Genomic DNA, 17,129 nt, shown 5'->3' on the forward strand with positions numbered 1-17,129 from the left:
GCTCTTGATTCAGAATTTCTCTCTCTTCCCTATCTTCAATAAAATAATGACTATATCTCAGTACTGGGGGATTCAACACTTAAATAGTCTGGATTGTTCTGGCAGTTAGTAGGTAATGTAATGCAGGTAATGTAGTAACTCAGAAATGTCTTCTTTTCCACTGTATATCATCTCCTTGATTTTCTCCTGATGTGGAGAGCTATAAAAGTGAATCTCCGCAGTATGAAATACTCCGTTTACTAGTCAGGAATGGTCTGTGCATCTGAAAAGCCCTGGATTTCTGGCTGATAGGAAAAGTAGCATGTACAATGGCTGTTTTTAAAGCTTCTGCCACACAGTTGTGTAGCCATGAAGCCAAACCTGACAAGGATGGTGAAAAGTTGTAACTTCAGCAACCATTCTAATAAGCTCAGCCATTGCCTTCAGATAAGAAGGAATATGAAATTAGAAAGCTTCCACTTGTTCCAGAGCTGTTCTACAGGCAAACAAAAATCACAGGCTCTCAGCAGCTTGAGAGAAATGGAAAACAAAGCACAGATTAGCCCCAGTTCTGTATGGCCCACCCAAGATGCACCTGAACTGCCTCTTTCATGATTCTGGGATCATCTGCCAAATGGAAATAACTTCTTAAAGTGGTTTAAGTGTAGTCAAAAGTCCCATATTGAACATTTTCACACACCCTAAACTCATTTTCTGTCTCCACAATGTCTCTTCCAAACAGCTTCTTTCTCAGGAAAACAACAGTTAGCAACATTTCCCATGATTGAAAACATTCATTCATATCTGTGGATCTTCTCAGTCATCCAGGCCAGGGTTGTTACCAAGTGGCTTTTTCAAAAGGCAACAAGACTTTGTTTCTCTTCTCATCCAGAAAGCTGCATCAGTTCTGACTGAATGGTGGAGGATGGAAGCGTTTATATTCCTTACAATCATCTGGTCATTTAGCACTCTGTCATTGAAGGTTCTTGGAGGTTCATCCGTGCCCTGAAGGCTCAGGTAAATGTCCAAGAAAAAGGAGTCTCAGAAAGAGTGCTAATGACCAGATGATTGCCAGGAATATAAATCCTTCCATCCTCCATTATTCAGTCAGAACCAAAGAAGCTTCTTGGACGAGAAGTGAAGCATCTTCAGGGAAAAACAAAGTCCCAGTTCTCTTTTGAAAAAGAACTTTGGGACACTCATTCATATGGATGCATGGATGCAAAGGATTTCTACCAAGGCAACAATGTTCAGCATGAGGGATTAGCTGTACAGGTGAAACTCGAAAAATTAGAATATTGTGCAAAAGTTCATTTATTTCAGTAATACAACTTAAAAGATGAACCTAATATATGAGATAGACTCATTACATGCAAAGCAAGATAGTTCAAGCTGTGATGTGTCATAATTGAGATGATTATGGCTTACAGCTCATGAAAACCCCAAATCCACAATCTCAGAAAATTAGAATATTGTGAAAAGGTTCAATATTCTAGGCTCAAAGTGTCCCACTCGAATCAGCTAATTAAGCCATAACACCTGCAAAGGGTTCCTGAGCCTTTAAATGGTCTCTCAGTCTGGTTCAGTAGGAATCACAATCATGGGAAAGACTGCTGACCTGACAGTTGTGCAGAAAACCATCATTGACACCCTCCATAAGAAGGGAAAGCCTCAAAAGGTAATTGCAAAAGAAGTTGGATGTTCCCAAAGTGCTGTATCAAAGCACATTAATAGAAAGTTATGTGGAAGGGAAAAGTGTGGAAGAAAAAGGTGCACAAGCAGCAGGGATGATCGCAGCCTGGTAAGGATTGTCTGGAAAAGGCCATTCAAAAGTGTTGGGGACTTTCACAAGGAGTGGACTGAGGTTGGAGTCAGTTCATCAAGAGCCACCACATAGACGGATCCTGGACATGGGCTTCAAATGTTGTATTCCTCTTGTCAAGTCGCTCCTCAACAACAAACAACGTCAGAAGCGTCTTACCTGGGCTAAAGAAAAACAGAAGTGGTCTGTTGCTCAGTGGTCCAAAGTCCTCTTTTCTGATGAGAGCAACTTTTGCATCTCATTTGGAAAGAAGGACCCAGAGTCTGGAGGAAGAATGGAGAGGCACACACTGCAAGATGCTTGAAGTACAATGTGAAGTTTCCACAGTCTGTGTTGATTTGGGGAGCCATGTCATCTGCTGGTGCTGGTCCACTGTGCTGCATTAAGTCCAGGGTCAACATAGCCATCTACCAGGAGATTTTGGAGCACTTCATGCTTCCTTCCGCAGACAAGCTTTATGGGGATGCTGACTTCATTTTCCAGCAGGACTTGGCACCTGCCCACACTGCCAAAAGCACCAAAACCTGGTTCAATGACTGTGGGATTACTCTGCTTGATTGGCCAGCAAACTCACCTGACCTGAACCCCATAGAGAATCTATGGGGCATTGCCAAGAGAAAGATGAGAGACATGAGACCGAACAATGCAGAAGAGCTGAAGGCCACTATTGAAGCATCCTGGTCTTTCATAACACCTCAGCAGTGCCACAGGCTGATAGCTTCCATGCCATACCGTATTGAGGCAGTAATTGCTGCAAAAGAGGCCCAAACCAAGTGCTGAGTACATATGCATGCATATACTTGTCAGAGGTCCGATATTGTTCCATGTAGAATCCTTGTTTTAGTGATTGCATGTAATATTCTAATTTTCTGCTATTGTGGATTTGGGGTTTTCATGAGCTGTAAGCCATAATCATCACAATTATGACAAATCACAGCTTGAACTATCTTGCTTTGCATGTAGTGAGTCTATTTCATATATTAGTTTCACCTTTTAAGTTGCATTACTGAAATAAATGAACTTTTGCACAATATTCTAATTTTTCGAGTTTCACCTATATAAAACCCCTGCAGGACCCTTCCACGGAAAACCAGTTGGTAGAAGATCATCCACTTTGTGATATCATCATTCCTCTTGTGGCCCTGTTCTGCGGCTTCTGCCCCACTGGTTTCGAAACGGCTTCTGTCAGATGTTTTACCAGGATGTTATCTCTTCTGTAAGGCTAAGCACATGTCTTATTAAAAGCTAAACGTGTCAGCTAACAGAAGATCTTTCAAAAAAAGCTCAAATTCATGCAGTCAGAAGTAAGTGCTGGGGAGGTCAGTGCAGTGGGTGGCAACCATGCCAGATAAATGTATTTGTGAAATGTTATTAATGAACCTGGCTTGTTGATTATGAATGCCTGTGATTTTAATGGATTTTTAAACCAGATTGTTCCTTTATTTAAAGATTAATAATACAAAAATATGTGACTTCTCTTTCTCTCTGTTGAACTTTACTTGTATTCAGCAATACATTTTTATTTACCCCAGAAGTGTAGATAACTAGATTCTCTTTGTAGGTGCTATCTATGACCCACCATTTATTGTAGGCATAGTTCTTTGCTGGAATTGGAACTGGTGAATGCAAGAAGATTGGAGAGATTTCACAGAATAACAGAGTTTGAAGGGACTTTGGAGGATTTCTAGTCCAACCCTCTGCTCAAATTGGAGATCTTATACCATTTCAGACAAATGGTTGTCCAGTCCCTTCTTACAAGAAGGAGCACCACAACTTCTGAAGCTGTTCCACTGGTTGATGGTTCTTACTGTCAGGAAATTTTTCTTTAGTTCTAGGTTGCTTCTTTCCTTGATTAGTTTCCATTCATTGTTTCTTGTCCTGCCTTCAGGTGCTTTGGAAAATAGGTTGAGTCCTTATTCTTTGTGGCAACCCCTCAAATACTGGAACACGGCTATGATGTCACCCTGGTTCTTCATTTCACTAGATTAGATATAGTCAATTCCTGCAATCCTTCTTCATATGTTTTAGCCTCCAGCACCCCAATCATCTTTGCCATTTTTCTCTGCACTCTTTCCAGAGTCTGTCTGCCTGTCTGCCTGCCTGCCTGTTTATTTATTTATCTCGCCCATTTTTTTCTTTCCAGTTGTGCTTAGCCAAGAAGACTCCAGGTATGAAGTGAGTGTGACCATGGCTGCTCCAGGGCCACAGGTCGTTTCCTTTGCTTCCAGTTGCAACTTCCCCCTTAAAAGAGAGAATACAAGGACCCAATCTCAAACTAAGAATGGTTATGTTGTTATGTTGGGGGGAGGGGGAAGTGGGAGGAATGATTTTAATATTAGTAGCTCTCTTCATGCGGCTTTCAGGCATGACCTGTTGGTCTCCCTTCAGAAGAATATTCTTCCTCTCTGCTGGTCCTCTCCCTGCATCGCCACTGAAAACTCCAGGTAGCTTTTACCCTACTGACCTCAAAGGATTGTCTCCATCCTTGGAAGCCCTCCAACTTTGGAATTTCATATTCTGACCTGTTCACATTCCTTGAGACCTGCCTTCTGCCTCATGTCATCAGATTTGCCAGTAGCAATGCCTGCTTTCTGTTGCTTGCTAGGCACATCGCATTGACAGGAGGCCTTTATGTTATGGACTATCTCCAAGGAAACAAGTAGGAGATCTTTATTTATGCTAAAATAAGATTTTAAAATTCAGAGAGGGAGGGAGGAAAGAAGGATAGAAGGAAGGAAGGAACCTTCTCGCCCATCCATTTACATGTTGCCTGGAAAAAAATCTATACAGATAAACATCATCAGCTTCAGAGAGAACCAAATAGGAATAGTAGATGGCTCTTTGTACCAGTGCTTGCTCTTGTCCCGAAGTCACCTCATTTCCCTATCTGTACCTTTCGAGCAGGATGGTCCCCAGTTCTTGTCACAGCACAGACAAAATTTTATAGACAAAGTTTTCCTTCATTCTGTGAAGGTAGCCAGTAATGCTGAGGGTCGTTTTTTTGCTGTCATTAACATGGAGAAATGTGTCGTTTGGTTTTTTTTGTGGAGAGGAAAAGGGAAGGTACTTTTTGTTGTTGTTTGTCAGATACAAATTTCATCTTTCCTCCAAGAGCTCAAAGCTCTTTGCATAGCTTCTCTCCTCCTCCTGTATTTCCTCACAACAATAATCTTGTAGGCTGCAGAAGACTGGCTGACCTGAAGCGACCCGAACAGTTTCCATGGGTAACAGTGAGTTTGAACCTGGCCCTAATTCAGCACATCAACCATTATATCATTCAGTAGTCCAGGGATCTCCAAACTTGGCAACTTTGAGACTTGTGGACTTCAACTCCCAGAATTCCCCAGCCAGCATGGCTGGCTGAGGAATTCTGGCAATTGAAGTCCACAAGTCTTAAATTTGCCAAGTTGGGAGACCTCTGCTGTAATGTGTAAAAAGTCCCTTCTTCCAAGATGAGTTGATGACCTGCAGTTCCTGACCTCCATTAGCTAATGGCAGAATGTCTTGGGCCCTGGAATGAAGCACAGAGGGCTTTGAGGATTTCATGCTTCAGGTTGCTGGCTCCTGCTTTACCCAACAAGAAGGCAAGCGCTTGCTCATCAGCCCCGTAACTCCAACCCATGAGTTGGTGGACTGAAGATCCTGTTTGCTTGCCTCTCAAATTAACATCTTGATCCTTCTAAAAATATTCATTTGGACCTGTGGCACTGATGCCCTCAGGATGTTGGGCCTGGAGAGGGTTGGTGGTCTCTGCCTCGTGTAGAGGGGTCGCAACTTCCATGGCTAACAAAAGGTCTCTGATTGCAACTGCCGAGAACCGATAGCAAAGAGGGAGGCCCCTGGGAAAAATCTTAGTGCCTTATCAAGCAAGGCAGAAGGGCAGTTTCCTGTTGTTATCCCAGGCAGTTTCCTAGGTTTTGTTTCTCCAAAGCCCTGGGTGGAAATGACAGGACCTGTTGCCAAAGAGCAGTTCCTGTAACCGGGAGGCGCTGGGGGGGGCTGGGCTCCATTATCGCCCATGTTCTTGCTTCCGGCATCTTGAAGTCAGGCCTTGGAAGACAGGAAATCTCTTCCTCCTGATGGCAGGTGGTGCATCCTTTAAGGAGCCCAAAGGGGCAAAATATATATATATATATATACATCTTGGCTATTAGCAACATATAGCATTTTTTGCTTTCTGACAAAAGTGGGGGTGCGTATGTGTACGTGAACCTGTGTTTTTAGAGAAAAAAAATGTATTTGAATACTTTCTATTCTTTTTGCAAAGAAATTTCATCCTGTTTCATTTAGTGGAGATGCAAAGCAAATATGCAAATAAATGACCCAGCTGTCAGGACTCCAGCAAATCCACCCCCCATTCAAATCATAAGTCTCTAGCCACATCTCCCAGAGAAAAGAAAATTGATTTATTAGAAGTGGCCATGTGGACCGCTTTGGTCTTTTTAGCTGCCACCATCCTTTGGGAAGGAATTCCGAGGAAGCTGGTGCATTAAAATCCATTCAGAAATCAGTTTCTGGTCCTTAGCTCTTGAATGTGACGCTTCTCACTGAACAGACTACATTTCTGATGCTAATCAAGGTTGCCGTCCTAGTATTTGGGGGGGTTTAGGTAAGCAGCAAGTCACAGGCCAAATCTTAAGGGTGTATGATGATTCTCTGGACCCGGTGGGCAATTTTGTTTCCTCTTTGACATCTTGGGTATTATCATGTCAGGAAAATGCAGAGCATTTTCAGAGCCTCTGATTCCATTTGATTTTCTTGCCCTGCAGCTGAGGCATCCTACTTGGACCAGTCGGAATCAACCCCATCACTTTTCAAGAGCTGTTAACTTTCCTCTGAAATGCTGGTTGGGGCAGAGATGCTTAATAATTAAGGAAGTTCAAAGAAGGAGATCCAAACCCTTCTTAGCTGGAAGAAGAGTAAAGCTAATTTGTATCAAAATCCACCTTCCAATTTTCCCTAAATTTTCCTCACTGCCGTTCATTCCCAAGGCCCTTTGGAAATTTTGGGGGGGTGGGGGTGTTCTTTAAAACATATTTTACTGTGTTATTTTTTCTGTGGGTTGGACAGCGGTGCCACTGTTGTTGTTCTAATATATATATTAGAAGTTTTCGTGGGTACTTACATGTATGGTATTCAGCTTTGTTCGGGTATTTTCCCCACGTCATTATAGTTGTGCTTTTACAACTTTATAGTTGTGCTTTTACAACTTTATAGTTATTATAGTTGTGCTTGCTACAACTTTAAAAGCACAACTATAATGACGCGGGAAAATACCCGAACAAAGCTGAATACCGTGTGTGTGTGTGTGTGTGTGTTTGTGTGTGTGTGTGTGTATATATATATATGTGTGTATATATATGTGTGTGTCCCACCAATCTGGACAAATTCCAGGGTCAAGTTTATTTTAGATGGTCTATGTTTGGGTTTGAATGGAAAAGTGGGATGCCAAAGAGGTTAGAATTGTAGGAGTTCAAAAGGACCATCTATTCCAACCTTCAGGAAAACCAGTTAAGCCATCCATGAGAGAGAGGACGAATCCATAAACTCTGTAGTCCCAAAGGTGCTTTTCCAAAAGGCAACTAGACTTTCTTTGTTCTTTTTTTCTTTGAAAATGTTTCACTTCTCATCCAAGAAGCTTCTTCTGTTTCTTTTTTTTTTTCCAAAGGAAAAAAAAAACATTTCGCTTCTCAACCAACTGAAGAACTGAAGAAACTTCTTGGCTGAGAAGTGAAACATTTTCAAAGAAAAAAAAAAACAAGAAAGTCCAGTTGCCTTTTGAAGAAGCACTTTTGGGACAACCATGACCTGGATGACTGAGAATCTCCATAGACATAACCTCTATAGGTTAACCATTCCATGGATACATAGATATTGCCATCTAGATCAGGGGTCCCCAATCTTGGCAACTTTAAGACTTCAACTCTGCTGGCTGAGGAACTCTGGGAGTTGAAGTCCATAAGTCTTAAAGTTGCCAAGGTTGGGGACCCCTGATCTAGAGGGGTATGTCAGTGTGTGTGTGTGTGTGTGTGTGTGTGTGTGTGTGTGTTTAATACAATGTATATTTAAATGAAATCTTGGTAGCTTCAAAATCTCCATGATTTTGAGCACTAGTTTCTATGGCAATGAAAAATAATTTCTGATCATCTTCCTTATGGCCTTCCTTGATGAACACTGGCACATGCTATCAGGGAAGTTGAAAACCGTCAGGGATCTCATCAAAGAAAGAATAACAAGATCCTCTCAGGCTTTATTAGGCCATCAGGAGACCAATCCTACATCCCACACCTGGGAATTTACTCCACTTCAGAAGCATGTGGTCGTTTTGTGTTTCTGTGTGCATATATTTTTAAGGAACCAAAAAATGGGGTGGGTGGGTGAAATCTATAAACATCTCAGGGAGAAATGGAAATCGTGGGATGGATGAACAAAATGGGATAGCTCCAGGAAAGAGTCAAGCTGACCATGTCACCCTAAAAGGGACAATTTCAAGAAGCAGTTTCTATACAATGCTTGTCACAGAAAGTCCACACCAGGGGAGGGCTTCTACGAGTTCCCCTGGGTTCAGGAGAACCCGGAGCTAACGCTATGTCCGGTTTGTAGAACCCCCAAATCTCACCCCTGGCTGGCCCCGCCAACCCCGCAACGTCCCTTCCCAGGAATCTCCACGCAGCCTGTTTTGGATGCGAGGTAAGTGCAGAAAGTGGGCCTCCTGGAAGCTCTGGAAGGCTGGAAATGGGCCTGTTTCCAGCCTCCGGAGGGCCTCCAGAGCCTGGGGAAGGCCATTTTCTCCCTCCCGGAAGTTCAAGAAAAGCCTCCGGAGCCAGGGGAGGGCAAAAACGGACACCTCTCCCGCCCCCCCCGCCATGGTGCAGGAGGCTGACTAGGCCACACCCACCATGGCCACGCCCACCATGGCCACACCCACCTAGCAACTGGGCAGAGAACCAGTTGCTGGATGCTGAAAATTTTGAAGCCCATCCCTGATCCACAGACATATTTATTGAAAACATTTTTCTTCATCCAACAAAGCTTCCAGAGAAACTAGAGAGGAGGACAATTGTTGCCAGTAGGTTTACAGCCTAAAAGGCTTGATATAAAAAGAAATACATAGAATGACCATGTAGAAATAGTTCAGGAAGCAAGGAGGCTGATGACTCTGGTCTTCCAGCAGGCCCTCACTTCCTATGTTGTCGTCTCCTCGTGTTTCTTGGTGGAATGATCTGCCCAAAACCTTTTCCTAGGAAAAGGGAGGAATCCCAGTTATTCATCTTTTCTGACGTCTTCACTATCCTGGTGTCCCAAGGGATACATCCCTGAAATGAAGTAGATTAGAAACGCTTTCTGCCCCGCTCAAGACTTGAGAAGAAGTGGAGGCCATATCCCACAAGGACAACTTTATTCACCCATTGCATTATGAAGTCCACTCCATCATTTCTGTTTCCAAGCTGAACATCCTGTTGTTCTGAATCAAGAACTCTCCAATATTGTAACTGATTTGGAAGCAGTTTCATAGGGAGTGCAAATCCACAGTGTGAAGGCCCACAAGCAGTTCTAACACTTAAAGTTTTGAATGGTAACCTGTCCTCCCCCCCGCCACCCATTTTGTCATGCCCCTGTCAGAATCTGATTCTGAGGGGGAGACCGAGCAGCTGACAGGGAGTGGGAGTGTGGCTCCATTGGCTGTGGAAGAAACTGGGGAAGGGCAAAGTCCTGCTGGGCAGAGCAGGGGAGAGTAGAGCAAAGCAGAGGGAATTTAGAAGAAAACTCAGGGCCACCCCCTCTTCATCCTAGGGCACACAGGGAAGAGCGGAGAAGGGAGCAACATGAGTTGCATGGCTTATGGGGGGAGGAAAAGGTCCTGATTCCCTTTATTAGCTGCAGCTGGGAACACAATGTTTAAAAAGGGAAGCTATGCTCAGCAAAGTTGTTGGAAGTAAATCGTGAGTTATCTGTTATTGTCGAGGCTTATCTGGGTTCCTGGCATCTTCCCAATTGTGTGTGTTTTGTTGGCCTTTAAAGTCTGCAATTCCTTATCCTGCCCTGTCCAGTTAATTGCTGCAGCGTGGTTTGTGTGGATTTTTATTTACAATTTGTATGTACTTTGTTTTCAGACTGAATTTCCTCCACTTAAAGACTGTTCTTGGGAGAGTTTTTTTCTCTAGCTGAAGGTAACCTGGACATTGGGGGCAAAGTTAGAGGTATTAAAGGGACTTTTCTTATTTATTTGACTGTGTTGCCTTTGTGCCACGCCCTGGGTCATCACACCTTTCTACAGGTAGTCCTCGGCTTACAACCATAAGTTTAGTGACCATTTGAAGTTACAATAGTACTGGAAAAAGGGACTTTTAATCATTTTTCACCCTTATGACCATTACAGCACTCACTGAACAACTGTCTCACTTAGCAATGAAAATTCTAGGCTCAGTTGTGGTTAAAAGTTGAGGATTACCTGTACAGAATAACCTGCCATGGGGGTGTGTATCAGATATTTTTGTAATAAAAAGTGATGATCTAAAATGCTTTTACAATTCAAGTTTTCAGTGCTCTGAATTCAGAGAGAAATGGCTCTCTTCTGGCATTCATTTCTTTAAAAACAAATCATGTTCCCAAAATAGAAATATTAATGAGGGAGGCTAGCAGCTTTTCCAAGTGTGATTAAGTTTGTTTTATTTTTTAAAGCCAGTCTCTTGTGGTGGGCATTCTAAGATGGCAACCATTCATTAGTTGTTTTTATTTGGGTTGTTTTTAACCGTAGCTTTTGAGAATGGTTTCCCACAAAGCCTAGCTAGTAAGTCAGAGATGTGCAGAATGATCCAGATTCAGCATATTTCCATCAGAAAGAGGTAAAATTCCACTGAGGGAAAAATGCTGGCAATTTGTCTCTACCTTTTCATAGGGCAAAAATCTAGATGAGGGAGCTGGGGAGTTGATGGAAATAATGATCAGGAGTTCAGAGGTCACTTCAAATAAAGCAACACGATGCAGCTCGTGTCGAAATCCTTAGCAACAAGAGTGTGAGGTAAAACCTATAATTGTTGTGTGGTTCTTGGGCTGGAGTTTGTTTTTTTTTCCTTGTTGAATATCCTGAGGAAAGATTCTTAGACTCATCTGCTTCTCACAGGCTTTATTTCACAGTTTAGACTCCATCATTCACCTTAATGTTTGGTGTCATTGGAAATTAGTGGAAAAGCATCTTGGAATGACTCCTCTAAGCTCTAGTGCTTTATGTATGGAACTGGTGAGATCCTGAGATGGCCATGTCAGGAATAGACTTCAAAAAGGGATATCGTTCTATAAAAACACCCAGGCAAACCAACAATCAAAAGGTCCACTTAAGTAGACCAGAAGAAAACACTCTAGTTCAACCTCAAAGGTGCTTTTTCAAGAGGCAACTGGACTTTCTGGTTTTTCTTTGAAGACGTTTCGCTTCTCATCTAAGAATGAAGAACTAACTAAGCTTCTTGGATGAGAAGCGAAATGTCTTCAAAGAAAAGCTAGAGAGTCCAGGTGCTCCTTGAAAAAGCACCTGTGGGTCAACCTTGACCTGGATGACTGAGAATCTCCATAGACACTCCAGTTCAGTGTTTCTCAACCTGGACCGGTTTCTAAAGTGTGGACTTCCAGCTCCCAGAATTCCTCAGCCAGCCCATTGTCCCAAATAGAAATATTTCCTTGAAGGAAATAACCTAAATTCTCTGCAGCCTAAACAGCATCCCTGTCTTGGGTTACCTAAACAGTTTTGTCTTGTCTGAACACATTTAGGTTACATGTAGTTTTCTCCTTGGTGAAAACAGTGGATATTTGTTTTCCTCAGATGATCTCAGACAATACTCATAACATGTCATACTCTATTACTGTAGTAAATGCAGGTAGTCCTCAACTTATGACCACAGTTAAGTCCAAAATTTATGTTGCTAAGTGAGAAATTTGTTAGTTGAGTTTTTTTTGCCCCATTTTACGACTTTTCTTGCCGCATTTGTTAAGTGTATCTGGCTTTCCCACTGACTTTGCTTGTCAAAAGGTCACAAAAGGTGATCACATGATCCTTGGAAACTGCAGCCGTCATAAATATGAACCAGTTGTCAAGCATCCGAATGCAAATCATATGACCCTAGGGATACTGCAATGGTCATAAGTATGAAAAATGGCCTTAAGTCACCTTTTCCAGTGCTATTGTAACTTCGAAATGGTCACTAAATGAACGGCTATAACTTGAGGACTTCCTATCACCAGTGCTTGTATTTCTTTTGCCCCTGCAGGACTATCTTCTGCTGTCTTGGAAGTGGAGGTTGGACAGACTTCAGTGACCGTGATCCAAGGACAGCAGGCCATACTTCCCGTCTGGTATACGTCCACCAGTTCAAGCATACCCTTTGTCACCTGGCACAGGGAGAGACCCGGCGAGCGTTTTCAGGTATTGCCTCATTTTGCCAAGATCTTGTTTCTAGAAACTGGCAATTAAAATAGGCTTCTAAAAACAGTTTGAGTGTTGAGCAGAGTTTAGCAACCCAGTCAACTCATCAATGGCCCAAAAGTACAGAAAAGATGTAAAGGCAGTGATTCGAAGCCTCCATCTGACTGAAAGAGACATTTCAGTGGTGGTATGTGACCGGTTCGGTCTGGTTTGACTGAACCGGTAGTAAAAGAAAAAGCCTCCCACGATCAGCTGAGAGGAGGACGACATCAGCTGAGAGGAGCAAGAAGAGAAAAGAGCAGGATCGACCCTCCCACCACCCACTCCTGCCCTTTTCTCTTCTTTCTGCTCTCAGCTGATTGGCACTACAGGCCTCGGCTGGTGCGTGGAAAGCTGCACGTGCATGTTAGGGCCGCGTGTGTTAGGTGGGTGTGTTTTAGGTGCACACATACGCACAATCACTGAACCAGTAATGGAACAGATAGGAGACATTTGTAGATTTCTTGAATGGATTGGTTTGAGTTCTATGCAATAATCCACAATAAGCATTTAAAAAACCTCCTCCTTTCCATAGGGGCTCCAAACCATGCCCTTAACGGCCATAGCAATGAATCCCATGGTGAGGTTCTCTGTGTGAGCTGAGATCTTGGGCCACCTGGGGACAGGGAGAAAGTCTACCCCTGTGTGATGATCTCCTTGTAACACCCCCCTCCCTTGATCTCAACTGTGGTCATAAGTTGAGGAACATCAGTATCCTACTGGGAAGAAGACTAGGGCTAGCAGAACTAAGTGGCAAGAATCACAGTGGCCACTAGAGGACAGCAGATGACAAGGGATTTCTATATCTCTTTGGCGCTCTCTAGTAGTTACAGGTAGTCCTCGACTTACAACAGTTTGTTTAGTGACTGTTCAAAGTTACAGCGGCACTGACAAAAGCGGCTTATGACCATTTTTCACACTTACGACCATTGCAGCCCCCTCCCATGATCACGTGCTCAAAATTCAGATGCTAGGCAACTGACTCATATTTATGTCGGTTGCATTGTCCCTGTCATGCCCCTGGTGGAGTCAGACTCTGAGGGAGAGGAGGAACAGCCAATAGGGAGTGGAAGTGTGGCTCCAGAGGGTTGTGGAGGAGGCTGGGGAAGGGCAGAGGCGGCTGAGCAGTCAGAGGAGGACCCAGGCCCATCCCCTATCCATCCTAGGGCATGCAGGGAAGAGAGGATAAGGGAGAGACATGGTCTACTCGGGAGGAGAGGGCCTTGATCCTCTTCATGGGCTGCAGCTGTGACAACTGAATAAGAGGACGGACATGAATACAGGCGAACACTGGAAGCAAAGCATGGAAATATCTCTAGTTTATGGTTCCTCTCTGAGTTTGGCGTCCTTCTCAGTGTGTGTTCTGTTATCTGTGGACGTCCTCCAGCCCTTATCTTGCCTGGCTTGTGTTGCTTTTTCCCTTCTTCTTGTAACTGTTTATGTGGGGTTTTTTTTGTCTTCCGTCAAGAATATTCGGAGCTTGGAAGCAAAGTGAAAGATTAAAAGGGGCTTCACCTGTTTTCTGTGACTATGTGTTTTCTGTATCCCACCCTGGGTCATCACAGTCCCGGGATCATGGGATCTCCTTTTGCAACCTTCTGACAAGCAAAGTGTCAAATCATAAAATATTTCTATGGTCTTTTTAAAGTTGCCAACAGAAAGGGAGGGGGGAAAAGGGTTTGAAAGAGCAGTGTGGCAGCTTGGAAATCGAAAGTGCATTCCATAAATAGATTTTCAGAGATAGTAACTAGGTGGCCGAAGTTTCTGCCACACAAAATTCTAACTGGAGAACATGATTGATGACTCTTGGCTATGGATGTGTCCCATTGGAGAATATGAATTATGATACACCCAGGGGATGAGGTGGGGAAAAACCAGGATCAAGGGTGACAATTATGTGCCCCAGGCAGTGCCGGACATGTTAACTCCTTTTGAAGTTTTGGACATTTGGCTTGAGACGCATGATTTAATTGAGGTAACTGCCGGAATCCTGACACAAAGTCAATAGGGAAGCCAGATTCACTTAACAACTGGGTGACTAACTTAACAACTGCAATGATTCACGTAATAACGACTTGTAAAATGGGGCAAAGTCACTTAACAAATGTTTCACTTAGCAACAGACATTTTGAGCTCAGTTGTGGTTGTAAGTGGAGGACTAGCAAGGACTAGCATTTGGACTTTTGCAACCCAGATGCCTTAGCCCAATTTCTCCCCCTGGGTCAAAAACTCTTGTGAGTCAAACAACGCCAGAACTAAAACACATAGCAAACTTCAGATGGAAACGTGTAATATTGATGGGAAATCTTCCTTAAAGGCAAGCTGTTTTTTAAATGTAAAAATAGATGACATCTCCTCCTCAATCATTGATTAATGCCATGCTAAGATAAATAAACAGAATTATGATGGGGATGTCAGTACAGTCCACATATATAGGAAAATGTCAGTCTGCTTAAGTCTTCCCCACATTTAGGTTTGGTTCACTGAAATTCTTAGAGTTATTCAGTGACTGTTAAGTCTATCTAATGTTAAGGCTGTTTATTTTTTTTAAAAAAAATCATTTTTACTTTATTTTTACTTTTTTCCTCCCAGTTGGGATGTATCCCAATTCTGTCAAGCTTCCAGACTCTGCATCTAAATCAGAAAGAGAAAAAAATCAACATAAAAAAATCAAGAGGCTTAAAGTATCTTTCTAACCAAAAAAACCAAAAAAAAACCCCACCCACGAGAGCTAAAAAGCACGCTTGGGCATCTTCTCCTAATTGACCTGTCTTCTTTTTAGAAGGATATAGACCTTGGCAGCTGGGGACACTTCAGAAACCAATGTTTTCTGTTTATGGGGAGGATGAATTGGGGAAAGCAATGCCACTATGATTTGAAGTTCGTTGCTCAACAGTGAATCTCTTTCCCTTCAAATTTGGGTGGGCCTTTTCGGGATAGGAGAGCTTCCCCATTTTTACATGCTTGGCTTGCCTGTGCCACTTGAGTGTTTCTCAGAGCACTTTGCAGCCTGTAACGCACGTGGACCCTGAAGTCTGATGAAGGCAGAGAAAGCTAGCATTATCCCCCGATGGTAGAGAGCTGGGTGGGTAAAATGGTAAAATGGAAGCATGCTGCCAACAGATTCAGAAATTAAGAGCCTCTATATGCAAGTGGGAGTTGCACAACCATCTTAAAAAAATTTGGGGGGGGGGATATGAGGGCGGTCGGGGCACAGAAGCGATGGCAGCACTGCTTTGGCAAGGTTGGGCATTTGGTGGAGAAGAGAGAAAGCTCGTTTTAAGGGGCAAAGTAAATGCATTCAATTTTATGGGAGATGAAGGAATACTGAAGGAAGACCTTGACTTACAGCCACAACTGAGCTCAACATTCTCCTTGCTAGGCAAGACAGTTGAGTGAAATTTGTCCCATTTTGTGACCTCTCTTGCCTCCGTTGTTAAGTGAATCTAGCCCCCCCCCTTTCACTGTGCTTGTCAGAAGGTTGTAAAAGGTGATCACATGACCCCAGGACACTGCAACCTTTTGCCAAGTGCCCGGATTTTGATCGCATGACCATGGGGATGTTGCAACAGTCGTAAGAGTGAAAAACAATTATAAGTCACTTCTTTCAGTGCTGTTGTAACTTTGAGCAGTCACTAAGCAAATGGCTGTAAGTCAAGGACTACATGTATTTTACCCCAAATGACGGAAAGGGAGAAATCACACAGACAAAATTCATAACTTTTGCCATGAAGTTTGGCTGCTTAAGTCCCCAGGGAGCATAAAAGAAAGATTAGGAAGGGTATAGATGTCTTGTCTACCATATGGGATGCTCATGCACTTATGCGTACAGGCAGAGGCCTCTCATATCATGCTGAAATCTTGAACTGTTTGATGCCGTTGCTATGCCTACCGAGCATCATCCGTTTGATGTGCTAGACTTATCACTGCTTTGTGTGGGGAATGAGCCATGCAAGTGGAAGAGGTGCTAAGTAGCACTGACACCTTTGTGTCTCATTGAAAAAGATAGGAAGGCGGCAAGGAGCGCTGAGAGCCAGGCTGAAGAACCAAGCTTCTACAGAGTGCTTCTTCAGGAAGATGCTGGAACAGAGTTCTTCAACCATGGCAACTTTTAAGATGTGTGGACTTCAATTCCCACGGATATGGAGAGGTTCAGGAACATGAAGTTTTCTCAACCGTGGCGATTTCAAGTTGTGTGGACTTCCCCAGCCGGCATTGCTAGAATCCTGGGAGCTGAAGACCACTCATCTTAAAATGCCAAGGGTGAAAAATACTGTGCAGGAGATTCCTTGGAATTTGATACAGCATTCAAAGGAGGGGACAGTGAATGGACAATAAGTTGGGCACTACTATTGTTTTGAAGTTCTCCCATTTAGAAACTCGAGCTCCTGAGCAATTCCTTGATGGACTCTTCCCACCTGTAACATGTTGTCTGGGTAGAAGGGCACGTCAGTGATATCCCTCCAATCTGCATTCTTCTCAGTTTAGAAATGTAAACCATAATTTCTGTTTTCTGGATGGACAGAAGTGCATGCAAGGAGCTAATTCAGTCTATCAATGCATATTTTCTCCAACCCCAAAATAACTAGAGCAATTAAAGAAGGGGTATTTTAAGAATCTTGGACAACCTCTGTTTTTTCACACATATGCACCTCATTCCAGCTTTTGATTAATGCCCATTAGTTTTCTTTTGCAAAGGGGGCTACTTTGCAGCAGATGTTCTACGAGAACTTCCATAATTTCATTAGCTATGGCTGTTCAAAACATTTGTAGAATCCTATTGCCTGTTGCTGGAGTAAAAATTTTGCAATAAGCAGGTCTCAATTCATTGAGGTAGACAAGGTCAAGAACTTTGTGATCTATTCACAAAAC

The 17,129-nt window shown here is 43.1% G+C and overlaps 1 protein-coding gene across 1 annotated transcript in view; it reads left to right on the forward strand.

The window, feature by feature from the left end:
• ESAM (endothelial cell adhesion molecule) overlaps positions 1-17,129 on the forward strand; it is a 67,609-nt gene that overhangs the window by 40,484 nt on the left and 9,996 nt on the right. Inside the window, exon 2 of the mRNA XM_026718026.2 lies at positions 12,064-12,218. Within this exon, the coding sequence (XP_026573811.1) occupies positions 12,064-12,218 (155 nt within the window). The remainder of the gene's footprint in view (positions 1-12,063; positions 12,219-17,129) is intronic.

Source organism: Pseudonaja textilis, chromosome 9, assembly GCF_049901715.1.
Source record: "Pseudonaja textilis isolate UNSWEBS1 chromosome 9, rPseTex1.2, whole genome shotgun sequence".
In the NCBI taxonomy this organism is placed as follows: Eukaryota; Metazoa; Chordata; class Lepidosauria; order Squamata; family Elapidae; genus Pseudonaja; species Pseudonaja textilis.